Source organism: Drosophila suzukii, chromosome 3, assembly GCF_043229965.1.
Source record: "Drosophila suzukii chromosome 3, CBGP_Dsuzu_IsoJpt1.0, whole genome shotgun sequence".
Lineage (NCBI taxonomy): Eukaryota > Metazoa > Arthropoda > Insecta > Diptera > Drosophilidae > Drosophila > Drosophila suzukii.
The window spans coordinates 5,957,587-5,969,125 of NC_092082.1; the positions used below are offsets into that span (position 1 = coordinate 5,957,587).

At 43.0% G+C, this 11,539-nt stretch overlaps 1 protein-coding gene across 2 annotated transcripts; it reads left to right on the plus strand.

Moving 5' to 3' along the window:
• Positions 1-3,723: 3,723 nt before the first annotated feature.
• Lmx1a (LIM homeobox transcription factor 1 alpha) lies at positions 3,724-11,208 on the plus strand. 2 transcript variants are annotated; one of them, XM_036815430.3, is made up of 3 exons: positions 3,724-4,616; positions 9,284-10,162; positions 10,509-11,208. In XM_036815430.3, exons 1-3 carry the CDS (start codon positions 3,929-3,931, stop codon positions 10,772-10,774), a joined length of 1,833 nt encoding a protein of 610 aa, XP_036671325.3. In that variant the 5' UTR covers positions 3,724-3,928; the 3' UTR covers positions 10,775-11,208. The 2 variants fall into 2 exon arrangements, with proteins under 2 accessions (XP_036671325.3, XP_036671324.3); XM_036815429.3 differs by having other exon boundaries at positions 3,726-4,616; positions 9,281-10,162.
• Positions 11,209-11,539: the final 331 nt, after the last annotated feature.

Consider the following 11,539-nt stretch of genomic DNA (forward strand, 5'->3'; position numbering starts at 1 on the left):
GCCGACCCTTGCCAAAACAAACAATGACACCACCCGCCCCATCTGGGCAATTTCCCCTTGACTGGCCGCCAATAGTCGGGTAAATGTTTCCATCTAATGACCCCTATCCCTGCTGCGGGATGAGATCCTGAGGCATATTTTCAAGCAGTCTTATGCGGTTCCTTCGACTGGGTTTCTTTCTTACCGCCGGGCACTTACCACTTACCACTTACCGCTTACCGCTTTCCAATGCCAATGTCTACGTTGGCCGCCCTTCGAGCCACTTTAGCGCTTATCATGCTCAAATGGTAATTGAAGGGCCATACAAAAACTATTTATCCTGAGGCTGCCGAGCGTGCTCTCTTGTTGCTGTTGTTGTGGTTATTCAATATTACTCATTCCTTGTCCATTGATAGAGGGCCAAAAGGGTAGAGGAGAGGGGAGCTGAGATACAATGGATGCATTGAACCCAAACCCGAATCAGAATCTGAATCTGAATGCCAACCCAAAATAAAAAAAACAGAGCCCTAGCACCACACTACCCTTTGCCATTTGTTTTCATTTGTGTTTTTCTTCGATGTTTTATTAAATTTGTTTCCAGTGCCCTATCATTATCCTCCTCGTTCTGGTTTTTACTGTTCGCCAACGAGTTTTATGACAATTTCCACTTTTTGCCTTTGTCGATTTGATTTTATTACCGCTTTGGGTTTTGTCTGTCGGCTTCGAACTTATCGAGTGTATAATGCTGTCATCATTATGCCGATTAATGGAAGGGGATTTGGGTTTTTGGGTTTGCGAACCTCGCCGTTTGCCAGTTGTCAAGGTTAATTGAATTTTCGCTTTGCTGCGTTTTACTGTTGCTATCTTGCAGATACGGTCTATAAATATGAGCCAACTACTATCTTTATGGGGGCCTAGTAAACCATAATTTCGCCACAGCAGTGGCCAGGATACTATGTGCGATGGGCAGACCCACCATTAACCTTATCTAGTTGATCCCCCGTCCAATGGGTTTTACGGCAAAGGATTAATTATGCACGCGCCTCCGAATTCTAGTCGATTGCCGTCATAAAGAAGTGGACTTTGGCTGGACAAGTTGCCGTGAAATAGCCGTAAATGGTTTATTTGGATATGGATGGATGGGGTTTTTGGGCTCTGACATTTGCCTTTTTCATATAAAGTTAATAATAATCTGTTTCGCGGAGATCATAGCACCAATTATGTTAATTATTACTTATTGAAGATCTTATAATGATGTCCCCAAATTAAATATTAAAAGAGTTTTAATTTCAGATCCTTATTTTTGGTGATCATAAAACCAAAGAAACTGTTGATTAATTTATAACGATTTTATTGAATATATATCTTAAACTTTTCTTTGCTTCTCAGAATAAGTTATATTTTTTAGTTTGAAAGCTAAAAGTGTATCTTAATTTGGGATTTTATTGGCTACGTATCTTATAACTTAAAAGTAACGTATTGTTTCGGTTAAAATATCGATTTGTTGTTTCCTGTTTAGTGTGATTTGGATTCAGATCTCGAAAAATGCCCCCCTAAACTTCTAATAATTGCTTTAAATTCAGCGCACACTTGGCATCGACTTTGTTTTGTGGATACGACGAAACGGAAAACATTCCCATCAGGTCGGGGCAGATTAAGGAAAACTCGTGCTGCAGATACTTTTTCGCTGCTTTGTTATAATTCCGCAGCAAGTGCGCACATTGTTCCAGCTACGGCTGTGCTTTTTCCTTTGTAGCAGTCGAATTCGGTAAATAAAGTTTTCAAAGTTGCACAAACTGCCGGCAACAACAAAAAATACGTAGAGAGGTGAAGTGAGCTGGAGCATCGGAAAAGCGGAAAAACAAGGCGAAGAAGTGGCAGGCCATGCCAATTCCTTGTACAAGTGCCGCTCGATGCCAACAAGTTTTGCGAAAATTCTACCACTTGGCCAACTGGGAACGGGTTCCTAGCTTCCCAGGTATCCTAAGTCGGGGAAAACATATCCTGCAGGAGGCATCCTGCTGAGCCAAAGCCTAGTCTTAAGCCGAGGACCAAACATGAAGTTACCAGAGGAGGCGGTGGCCCAAAAAAGGGGGCCAAGAAATCCAGCTTCGACTCCAGAAGTAGCGCCAAACTTTTGTGCACAGCACCATGTTTGGTTTGTCTTTCCAGCTTCCGCTTTTCTCCTTACCGCTCGGCTTCCTCCTTTCTTCTTTCTCCTTTCCTTCTGCGGGTGTGTGAGTGTGGGCGTGTTTGCGTGGGCGGATAGTTGGCTTTGGCCTTTTTGGGGGCGACGGAAATGGGGTTTCGGCCTGGTTGCCTGTCAGTTGTCGGTTGGCTTTTGATGCTCATACAGGGTGACATTCTAACCATCTCTAAAAATGTAGTACTATAAATAGATAGATGGTATTTAGATGTGAAAATGAAAATTATACAAAGAGTATGAATTAATAAACTATGCTGTTAGTTTTATTACCATTGTAAAGGTCTTAAAGATTTTAATTCCAGGGCCAAAATCTTAAGAAACTACCTAAACTAAGCTACTAAAAATGCAACCTTTATTTTATAGGTCTTTAAATTTTCTTGTTTTATAAAAATGTAAGCAGTTATAACCAATTCTAGAACATTTAAAATGTATAGAAAAGCTGGGTAAAGACCTAAAATAAATAGCCTAAAACTGATTTTCTAATAATAAACAGCATAAATACTCAACTCAAGCTATATCAATATTAGTTAACTAATATTTAAAACGTTTAGGAAATTAAGGAATATATTTAGGCTTTAATTCTTTAAGATAACCATTTTAAATTACTTGCTTAAGATATTGAGGAGCACCCTTTCCCCGCTTGTTTATCGCCAACTTTTTGCACCCACAAAAAGTAAAATGCAAGTGCAAAAAAGCGCAAAAGAAGACAAGGCCATTGTTTTTTTCTGCCCTGCCTCTGCTCCAGATATTGGTGTTGTTGTCGTTACTCTTGTTGTTTTTGTTGTTGTCGGTGTTGTTGCTGGCATTCTGGTCCAGTCGTGCCACTCAAAGCGCCAACAGGAGCAGCAACAACTCAAGGAAATTGTCGCCGTGGAGCGGCGAACACGCCAAAGTTGCCGCGAGTGCAAGTGCAAGTATGTCTTTGTGCCCCATCGGCGGCAGCAGCAACAGCAACAACTGCAGCAGCAGCAGCAACACCAGCAACAACCAGCAACATACAGCAGCAACACGCCCCCTTGATGGCCGCCCCAAAGCCAACTTGGTCTAGTATTAAAGCCAAGACATCAGGGAATACAAAGAGTATACGAAAAAAAAAGAAGAAATCACTTCCCCTGCGCACATGCGCAATGGCTTAAAATGGACGCCGGGGAAATTGCCGGCCAATCAAAATCCAGCTGAGGTGTGGCCTGCGATTTCCAAGGGATTTCCTCTCCGGCAGAATTTCCCTCGCTGCTAATAATCACTTGAGACATGCGCATTTCGAGCGGAGAGGGGGTTGCAGCAACCCTTGCACCGGGGCAACCCCTGGCGTCACGTGCAACAGCAACTGCTGTTGGTGTTGCTGTTGTTGCTGTTGTTCGTGTTGCTGTTGCCGCGGGGACATCGGCAGTTGTTGCTCCGTTGCTTTTGTAAACAGGCGCAGGCGCACTGCGCGGGGGTACATTTCGTTTCAGTTTCAGCTGGGATTTTTTTCGAAAAGGGCAAAGTGAAATGCTTTGATTTCGCTGATTGTTCGATCACACGCCAACTGACAGCGAACGCGGCTGGTTGTCCTCGCTCCCTAAAAACGGAAAAATAAACTAAAAGCCGAAAGTAAATACCAAACCCAAAAGCGTAGTAAAAATAAGCAAAGACTTTGTGTGTCGCGTGTTATTGTGCAGTGTTGCATGTGGCCTTTGGAGACTCGAAACTTAACGAAAAAACTAAAAAACTAAGTAGTGCTTTGTGGTAACTCTGTATAAAATGCTGGAGTTTTACCCAATGCCCACGAATCTGAATCCAGTCGGTGGCAGCTTGTACTCGCTGCAGCAGAACCATGGCGGGGCACGCTTCCTGGACAATCCCAATCCCAACTCCAATCCAAATAGCAGCTCCCTGCACCTCAGCAGCAGCAACAACAGCAATCTGCCATCAAGCATTTCCGGCAACAATAGTCCACCAGGAACGGCTTCATTAACGGGGCACCAGCAGCAGCAGCAGCAACATCAGCAACACCCCCACCAGCAACATCAGCAACACCAGCAGCAACACGCAGCCTCGACCACGCCAGTGCCAATTAACAGCTGCCCCACGCCCACAGGACACAGCCCCCTCAGCAGCAGCAACAACAATAACAACAACAACAATAGCAGCAGCAGCAGCAACCTCAACTCCGCCTGCAACACATTAACAGCTGCTGCTGTTGCTGCTGCTGCTGCTGGTGTGGCAGCTCCATCGGCAACAGCAACCTCAGTAGCCACCTCGCAATTAGGCGGAGCAGTTGCTGCTGCCATTGCTGCTGCTGCTGCTGCTGCTGCCGCTGCGACGACAGCAGCAACATCGTCGGCCCCAGCGGCAACAGGAAACGGAAATGGAAACGGCAATGCCAATGGAGCTGCAGCCTCGGCAGCAGCGGCATCCAAATTGTCTGCCGATTGTAGTGGACGCACAGGTATGTTCCAAAAGTATTTTGCACCGGCAGTCGAGGCATTTTCCGGCTCGCTCCGCTTCTGGGGTTTTCACGCTCTTCGTTTTTGGCATAGTTGCGTGTGCCCGGCCTGCGGGTCGGAGCTCCATGGGTCCAAGTTGGACGAGGACGAGGACGGGGCTCCAGATTGTGTCCGACCGCCCACACCTGGCTATGCCGGCAGTTTGCGTGCGATTTTCTTGGGTTTTCGGGGACGAAGGAATGCCCCTTTTGGGGGGAAAAAATAGGCATCCTTGATTTTTCTTAAGGGATAAAGTTTAAGTATTTACTCTGAAGGTGCTTGTTTGATTTTCTATATAACTTACAGGAAAAACTTTAGTGTAGTTTGGTTTACTTTACATTTTACATTTTGTATAAGCAATATAACCATTCTAATGTTTATTTGAAAACTTTTTTGGGATGCAATTTTTGGTAAGGTTAGCCTCAATTCTAAATCTTTATGTTTTTAATAATCTTGAAATCCCATTGATTTTGAAAAGGCCTTACAGATTATAGACTAATCCGTTTAGTTAAATTTTTTAGAATATGGATTTTGAATTGTTCATAAACCTCTTCAGTGCAATTTGTGCATAAAAAGTTACACAAAAAGGTTTTTAATTTTTAATACAATTTTAAAAGCACAAAATAAATACTCGTACTTCATAAAAAAATTTTAAAAATACCTTTAAAACAGTTATGAAAGACCTTAAAAAATACAAAACCTTTTTATTTCATTTTTATTCACTATACCCTAATAGGAAATATTAACTTAGTTCAATAGTGTTTTCCCACGATTAAATGCTTAATGCATTTTTAAAAAATTTTTTTTTATTGACTTACAAGAACTATAATTCATATTAAATTAATGTTTACTTGCAACTGTGTTTGGTTAAGGACTTAATTAAATCGCGGCTTTTAGTGCCATTTATGCGAATCAAATTGCCAGAGGTTGATTTTCGATTTACATTTGTTTTGGGCCAGTTAAATAAAATCAGTATAGAGCGAATCCGGCTAAAACGCATATTGACAGAGGACAATAAATTATGAATTTGTGATGTGGCACACATGCTGGGGATAGTTCAGTGGGCAGATGTGTGGGAGGTCGGGCGAAAGTATTTCCAAAAGTATGAACGCAAGTTGACCACAAAATAATTTTGACAATGAACCTGGCTGACATCCGCCCGGCCAGAGGGCGTGGCTCGACCAATAAAAGGCTATTAAGGCATGCCACATCCTCCCACTCACACACACACACTGATGCTTTGGCATGCAGGCTAACACACACACACACACACGACCGCCTCAAAATAGGCAACACTTTTCCACTGAGCTGCAACGAAAGTGTTGCTGGGAAAACTTTTGCGAATTTCCCTCCGAAATGCAAAGTGTGCAAACAATGTGTGTGATGCATATGCAGACCAGACCTCGTCCGAGGCTAAGTGGATTGTGTTTTTGGTTTTTTAGGGGCTCTCAACCCACAACAACTGCTCTTCTTTCGCCGGCAAACTTTAGATTTGCCTATGAAATTTCTATTAATGCATGCATTCTGCCATTTGCCATTGCCAAAATGGCAGCAAATAGTTTCCGTTTCCGGTTCCGCACCGAACCAAAACTCCACTCTCCTGCGCAAACACTTGGCTGTCGACTGCTGAACTACTATCAATGCCCCACACATTTCGGAGAGGTCGAGGAATTTCGAATGGGCGAGCTGTATGGGGATTGGGGATTGGAGATTGGGGGGCAGACCACGGAAATGAGCACACTCAGTGTCAGGTATTCCACCAAGCGTATCAGCATACATATCTGGCTTCTGCGGTGGCTTCAACTTTGCCCGTCAGGTGGCTTCAACGTACATATATCCTCCAGCAGGAGAAGGTGTGCATTTGTGCGGCGGAAGTATGCGCCATAAGCATAGCTCTATGTCACTTTCCACCGAGATCCAGGTGGAGGTACACTGAAGAAAAAGCTGGTCTAATATTTGGAAGCAAAAATAAGAATTATCATTATCAGAATAAAAGAATATGAGTTTTTAATTGAATAAATTTTCTTATGGCCGTACTTAAAATTCCATCCACCTACTTGATTTCTTCAAAAAGAAGTGAAGCCACCCAAAGAAAAATTTAATCAATGAAATGAAAATGTACTAGTTTGGATTGTCTTAATTTTTTGAATTACTCCAGTGTCATATGACAATTACATTTTCAGCTCTTAGTAATGGTGTCCCCTATGCTTCTCTTGAATTATTTTATTGTCTGAAACCACAGAGCATTTCTTACTTGAAGTCTTAAAGACTTAAAAGGCTCTTTTCCCTAGTTTATAAAAATAAATTGTTTATATAATCTATGAGTCTCTTTAACCCATTTCCCATCGTGTAGATAAAACCCATAGGTATACTAGTTTTAAGTAGCCAGTTTGTCAGCCGTAATTATAGCTGTCCCATTATGAGTTGTCTGTCAACGCCGAACTGCTGCCAAAATCTGCGGGGCACGTGGACTCTACAGTTAGTGGCCGAATTAGTGCCAGAAGTTCGTGGCCGTCTCCCAATTTATCTCCATAGACCTCTGCCTGCCTGTCAATGTGTCAATAAATGCACCATATAGTTCGACAATCGAGGGGCAAACGAGTCGGCAGATAAGCCCCTTTATCGCCGATAACGCCGAGGACACTTTCCTCTATTAGTTGGTTATATTTTTTATTTTTCCCGTTTATCATCGAGTTGATTTTGGATTTATCTGCTGTTTAATCTATGTATTTGACACGAGTGTGCCGCACTTGTACCAACTGTTTGCGCTTGTTGTTTGTTGATTTTGGGACAAGTTTCGCCAAGGCTCGAACTAAAGCCCCGCAGACTAGAATAGCCCAAAAACACACACTCAATAAAGCGTTCTTTGTTAGATGAAACAAAAAATAGAGAAAAACGGTTGAAAAATCATCTATAAAACTGCAGCAAAATGCCATAAATTTCGATTAGATTACACAAACGAAATCCCGTCACAATATCGATGCTCAAAGCTCTAGAAAAAGCGGCAAAATTCAAAACGCAGCTCCCCGCCTGGACTTTTATCAAATGAATCATACCCGATTTTTTGTTTGGAATTGCAAAAAACCTTTATCGCCTATGCGATTGGATGCGAATACTGCACAATGGGATAGGATAGAAATGCGAAAAAAATCCCCGAGGACATTGTCAACTTTCCGCTGCACTAGCTTAGCACACACACAAAGCGCTGGCGCCCCCTTATAGAGGGATTTTCGTCCCTACCACCCCGACTATTTATGTATAACCCACACATCTGCATAGATATAGCCAGCGACTGTGTGTGGGTGTGTGTGTATACCCACCATTGTGCCAACCATAAATCATGCACATTTTTCTGCCACTGAGCCACAGCCATATAATATAACACTCCACTCCCAGTCCTCGATTTTCCCGCCCCCAGCTTTCCACTTTTCCCCAACTCGCTGCTCATTTTTCAAATGCTTCCATACATTTTTCGTGGCGGTCGTCATATATTTTTTATGTTTACTGCAGGCAGCTTTTGTTGTGTTTTCGGGTACTACTTTTTATGACTGGTTTACAGTTTCAAGAGCGCGTTTCTCATGGTAGGGGGGCGTAGGATTAGGGACATTTAACTTTGGGCAAGGGAAGCTGAAATCCAGAACCTCCTTAACAGGAGATTACCAGTTTATAAGGATCACAGTTTGGGAGTTAAAGTTAATTCCCCAGCTTATGCAAAATCAATTGAGACATTATACCATTACAGATAGTAGAGGAAATGCTGTTCAATAAGACCAAAAACAAATACAGAAAACTTTACGTTTCAATTACGCATCAGCAAGCTTTCAATACAAGCTGTTGCAGTTCGGCGACAGATAATTTTTTCCTTGAGGAGTTTTTCTTTTCATCTGTTTTCCACCGAAGTGCGAAACAGCGAACGGAAAAACAAGAGAGACGTTGAAGCATTTTCACACGATTCGATTGTCAGCGCGGTCCTTGCGCCATTGGCAGCACATGTCATGATAATTTCGCAGCGACATGTGCTGCCAGCACGTATACGCCACGTACGCCCATCACAGGAGGTTAGGGGAATAACGAATAGGGGGCGCTGCACTGGGATAAAAAATGTTATACATTCAGGAACATGTTCTCGAAATGTGAAGGAACTATATATTTACTGAAAAATAAATATTCTTGAAATGCCTAGGTGTATTAGGGGCCAATTTCTCTATGTAATGTTAACTTTTATCGTTGAGTTAAATTTTTTTTTGGAAAAATGCAGTTTTAGAGAATGAATGTATCACTAAATTGTTAAGATTTAACTTTGGTAAAACAAACACCACACTGATAAAATGAATTTTTATCTCCGAAGAATTAAACTTCTCATGACTCTGAGAAACCAGCTAAAAAGTTGATTAATATTTTTTGGATGGCGTTTATAACCCTTATAAGGACCTTTAGCAATCTTATAAAGTTATGATATTTTTTTAAAGGGTGTTTTTCCATAATAAAAAATTATTTTGACTTTCTTATAACTTAAGAACCCTTTGAGCCTTTATTCCAATTTGTTTTGCTCAGTTCTTGAGCCATGTGAAATCGATTGGGTGATTTACTGACGCCACTTTTCCCCTCCTCCTTCTTTCCTCCCCAGAAGTGGGCCACATCAAGTGCGAGAAGAACTTCGAGCTGTGCGAGGGCTGTGGCCAGAAGATCCACGACCGCTTCCTGATGAACGTGGGCGAGGCCAACTGGCACGAGCAGTGCCTGGCCTGCTGCTACTGCGGGATGCAGCTGCACCACACCTGCTACGTGCGCAACTCGAAGCTCTACTGCAAGATGGACTACGACCGGCTGTTTGGGGTCAAGTGCTCCTCCTGCTGTCACGCGATCCTGCCGCAGGAGCTGGTGATGCGTCCCATTCCGAACTTCGTCTTCCACCTGCCCTGTTTCGTGTGCTACGCCTGCCGGTTGCCTCTGCAAAAGGGCGAGCAGTTCCTCCTGCGGGATGGCCAGCTCTTCTGCTATCGCCATGATCTCGAGAAGGAAATGTTCCTGGCCGCCGCAGCTGCCCAGCACTGTGGATTCGTGGGTCTGGATGAGGAGGATCTTTTAAGGCCAAGGGATGGCAGGAGGGGTCCTAAGAGACCTCGCACCATCCTCACCTCGCAGCAGCGCAAACAGTTCAAGGCCTCCTTCGATCAGTCCCCGAAACCCTGTCGCAAAGTCCGCGAAGCCCTGGCCAAGGACACGGGACTCTCGGTTCGTGTGGTCCAGGTGTGGTTCCAGAATCAGCGCGCCAAGATGAAGAAGATCCAGCGCAAAGCCAAGCAGAATGGTGGCTCCGGCGGAGGATCAGGCAGTGGGCGTGGCACTGGGGGCAACTCGAGCGCCACCGATGACAAGGACACCAACGAGAAGGAGGACAAGTGCGTCAAGCAGGAACTGGGCGGCGACAGCTCGGGCTACCTGGGCGGATTGGACAGCACTTTCGCCAGCCAGCCACTCAATCCCAACTTGCCCTTCTCACCGGATGGTAAGTTGAATATAATGGGTTCCTTTTCAAAATCGAACAGGGTACTTTCAAATGGGGCTAGTAAATTTGATGAGGTTCGATAAGAAACAATAATTGAAATTATTAATAATGGTTTCAAAAGTTTAACCAAAATTGGAGATCCCAAAATAATATTTATCATAAATATTATCAGAGCTATTAAAATTTTCTTTATAAGAAATATCTATATTTCTATAAAAATAATAACTTTTCAAGTACCTATTCTTATGAAATTTGAAGAACCTAATTCCGACATATAGTGCATTTCGATTTATAATCTTTTTATAAAATTCCAAGATATAAATACTAAAATATTTATATTTTACAGACTATCCGGCCAACTCGAATGACAGCTTCTGCAGCTCGGACCTCTCGCTGGATGGGAGCAACTTTGACCAGCTGGACGACGATGCGGACTCGCTGTCCCTGAACAACCTGGAGCTGCAGTCGACCAGCTCCTCGGGCAACCAGCACTCGCATTCCCATTCCCACTCGAATCCCCACGACATGCTGGCCAACCTCAACAACAGCCTGATAAACCCCATCGACAAGCTGTATCTCATGCAGAACTCGTACTTCAGCTCGGAACATTAGATACATCCGCACATTGGAGGCGATCAATGGATAGAGACGAATTTATTAGCGTTAGAGTGGCAGGATCCGATCGAAAAGGAAGGGACTCCAGGTCCTTGCTGTTACCTAACACGTAGCGCGTAGTTTGGCGGCATTAAGTTGGAGTTGTAGAACCAGATACAAGATACATGAAATGTGATTTTTTTAAGCTAATTGAAATTTTAAGATTCTTGGCGATTTGAACGTGGCGAAACGGGGCGGGCAGTACATTTTGTTGTTAGTCTAGACTCTAGATGGAAAAAACGTAGTACTCCCGCAATGGTAAAACGATCAATGTGCCCCCTTAAGTTTGTAAATAGTTTTAACCACCCCGAAAAAATTGTTATTAAATGTAATTTAAAAGTCAATAATTGTATTAGCAAGTGCAATTTAATCTGTTCCCCTAAAATATACATCTTAACCGAATTCTTGCAAAGTCTCCGGGTATTTTGTTTTAAATGGAGAAAAGTAAATGGGATGATTAACGACTTGAGTGGAAAATTATAACTTAAGTGTTGGATTGCAGAAGTTCACTTTTGGGATCCCATTCTGCAAACTATTAAAAATACGGAAGAGTCGGAGAATTAATAGAGAATTCAACCACAAATTCATAGAGGTATCCCACGTCAAAATCGGGATCCAATAACTTAAGTTATGGAATCTATAAGTGCAGTTTTGGGCACCCATTCTGAAACCCATTGGAAATACGGAAAGATCCGACATGAAAATGGGTTAAAATTTGGACCC

What these genes read in the sequence shown, in the direction of transcription:
- Lmx1a (XM_036815429.3), top strand. Translation starts at nt 3,929, where the DNA reads ATGCTGGAGTTTTACCCAATGCCCACGAATCTGAATCCAGTCGGTGGC. An exon ending in CGATTGTAGTGGACGCACAG is followed by an intron (nt 4,617 to 9,280) that starts GTATGTTCCAAA and finishes TTTCCTCCCCAG; the next exon opens with AAGTGGGCCACATCAAGTGC. An exon ending in CTTGCCCTTCTCACCGGATG is followed by an intron (nt 10,163 to 10,508) that starts GTAAGTTGAATA and finishes TATATTTTACAG; the next exon opens with ACTATCCGGCCAACTCGAAT.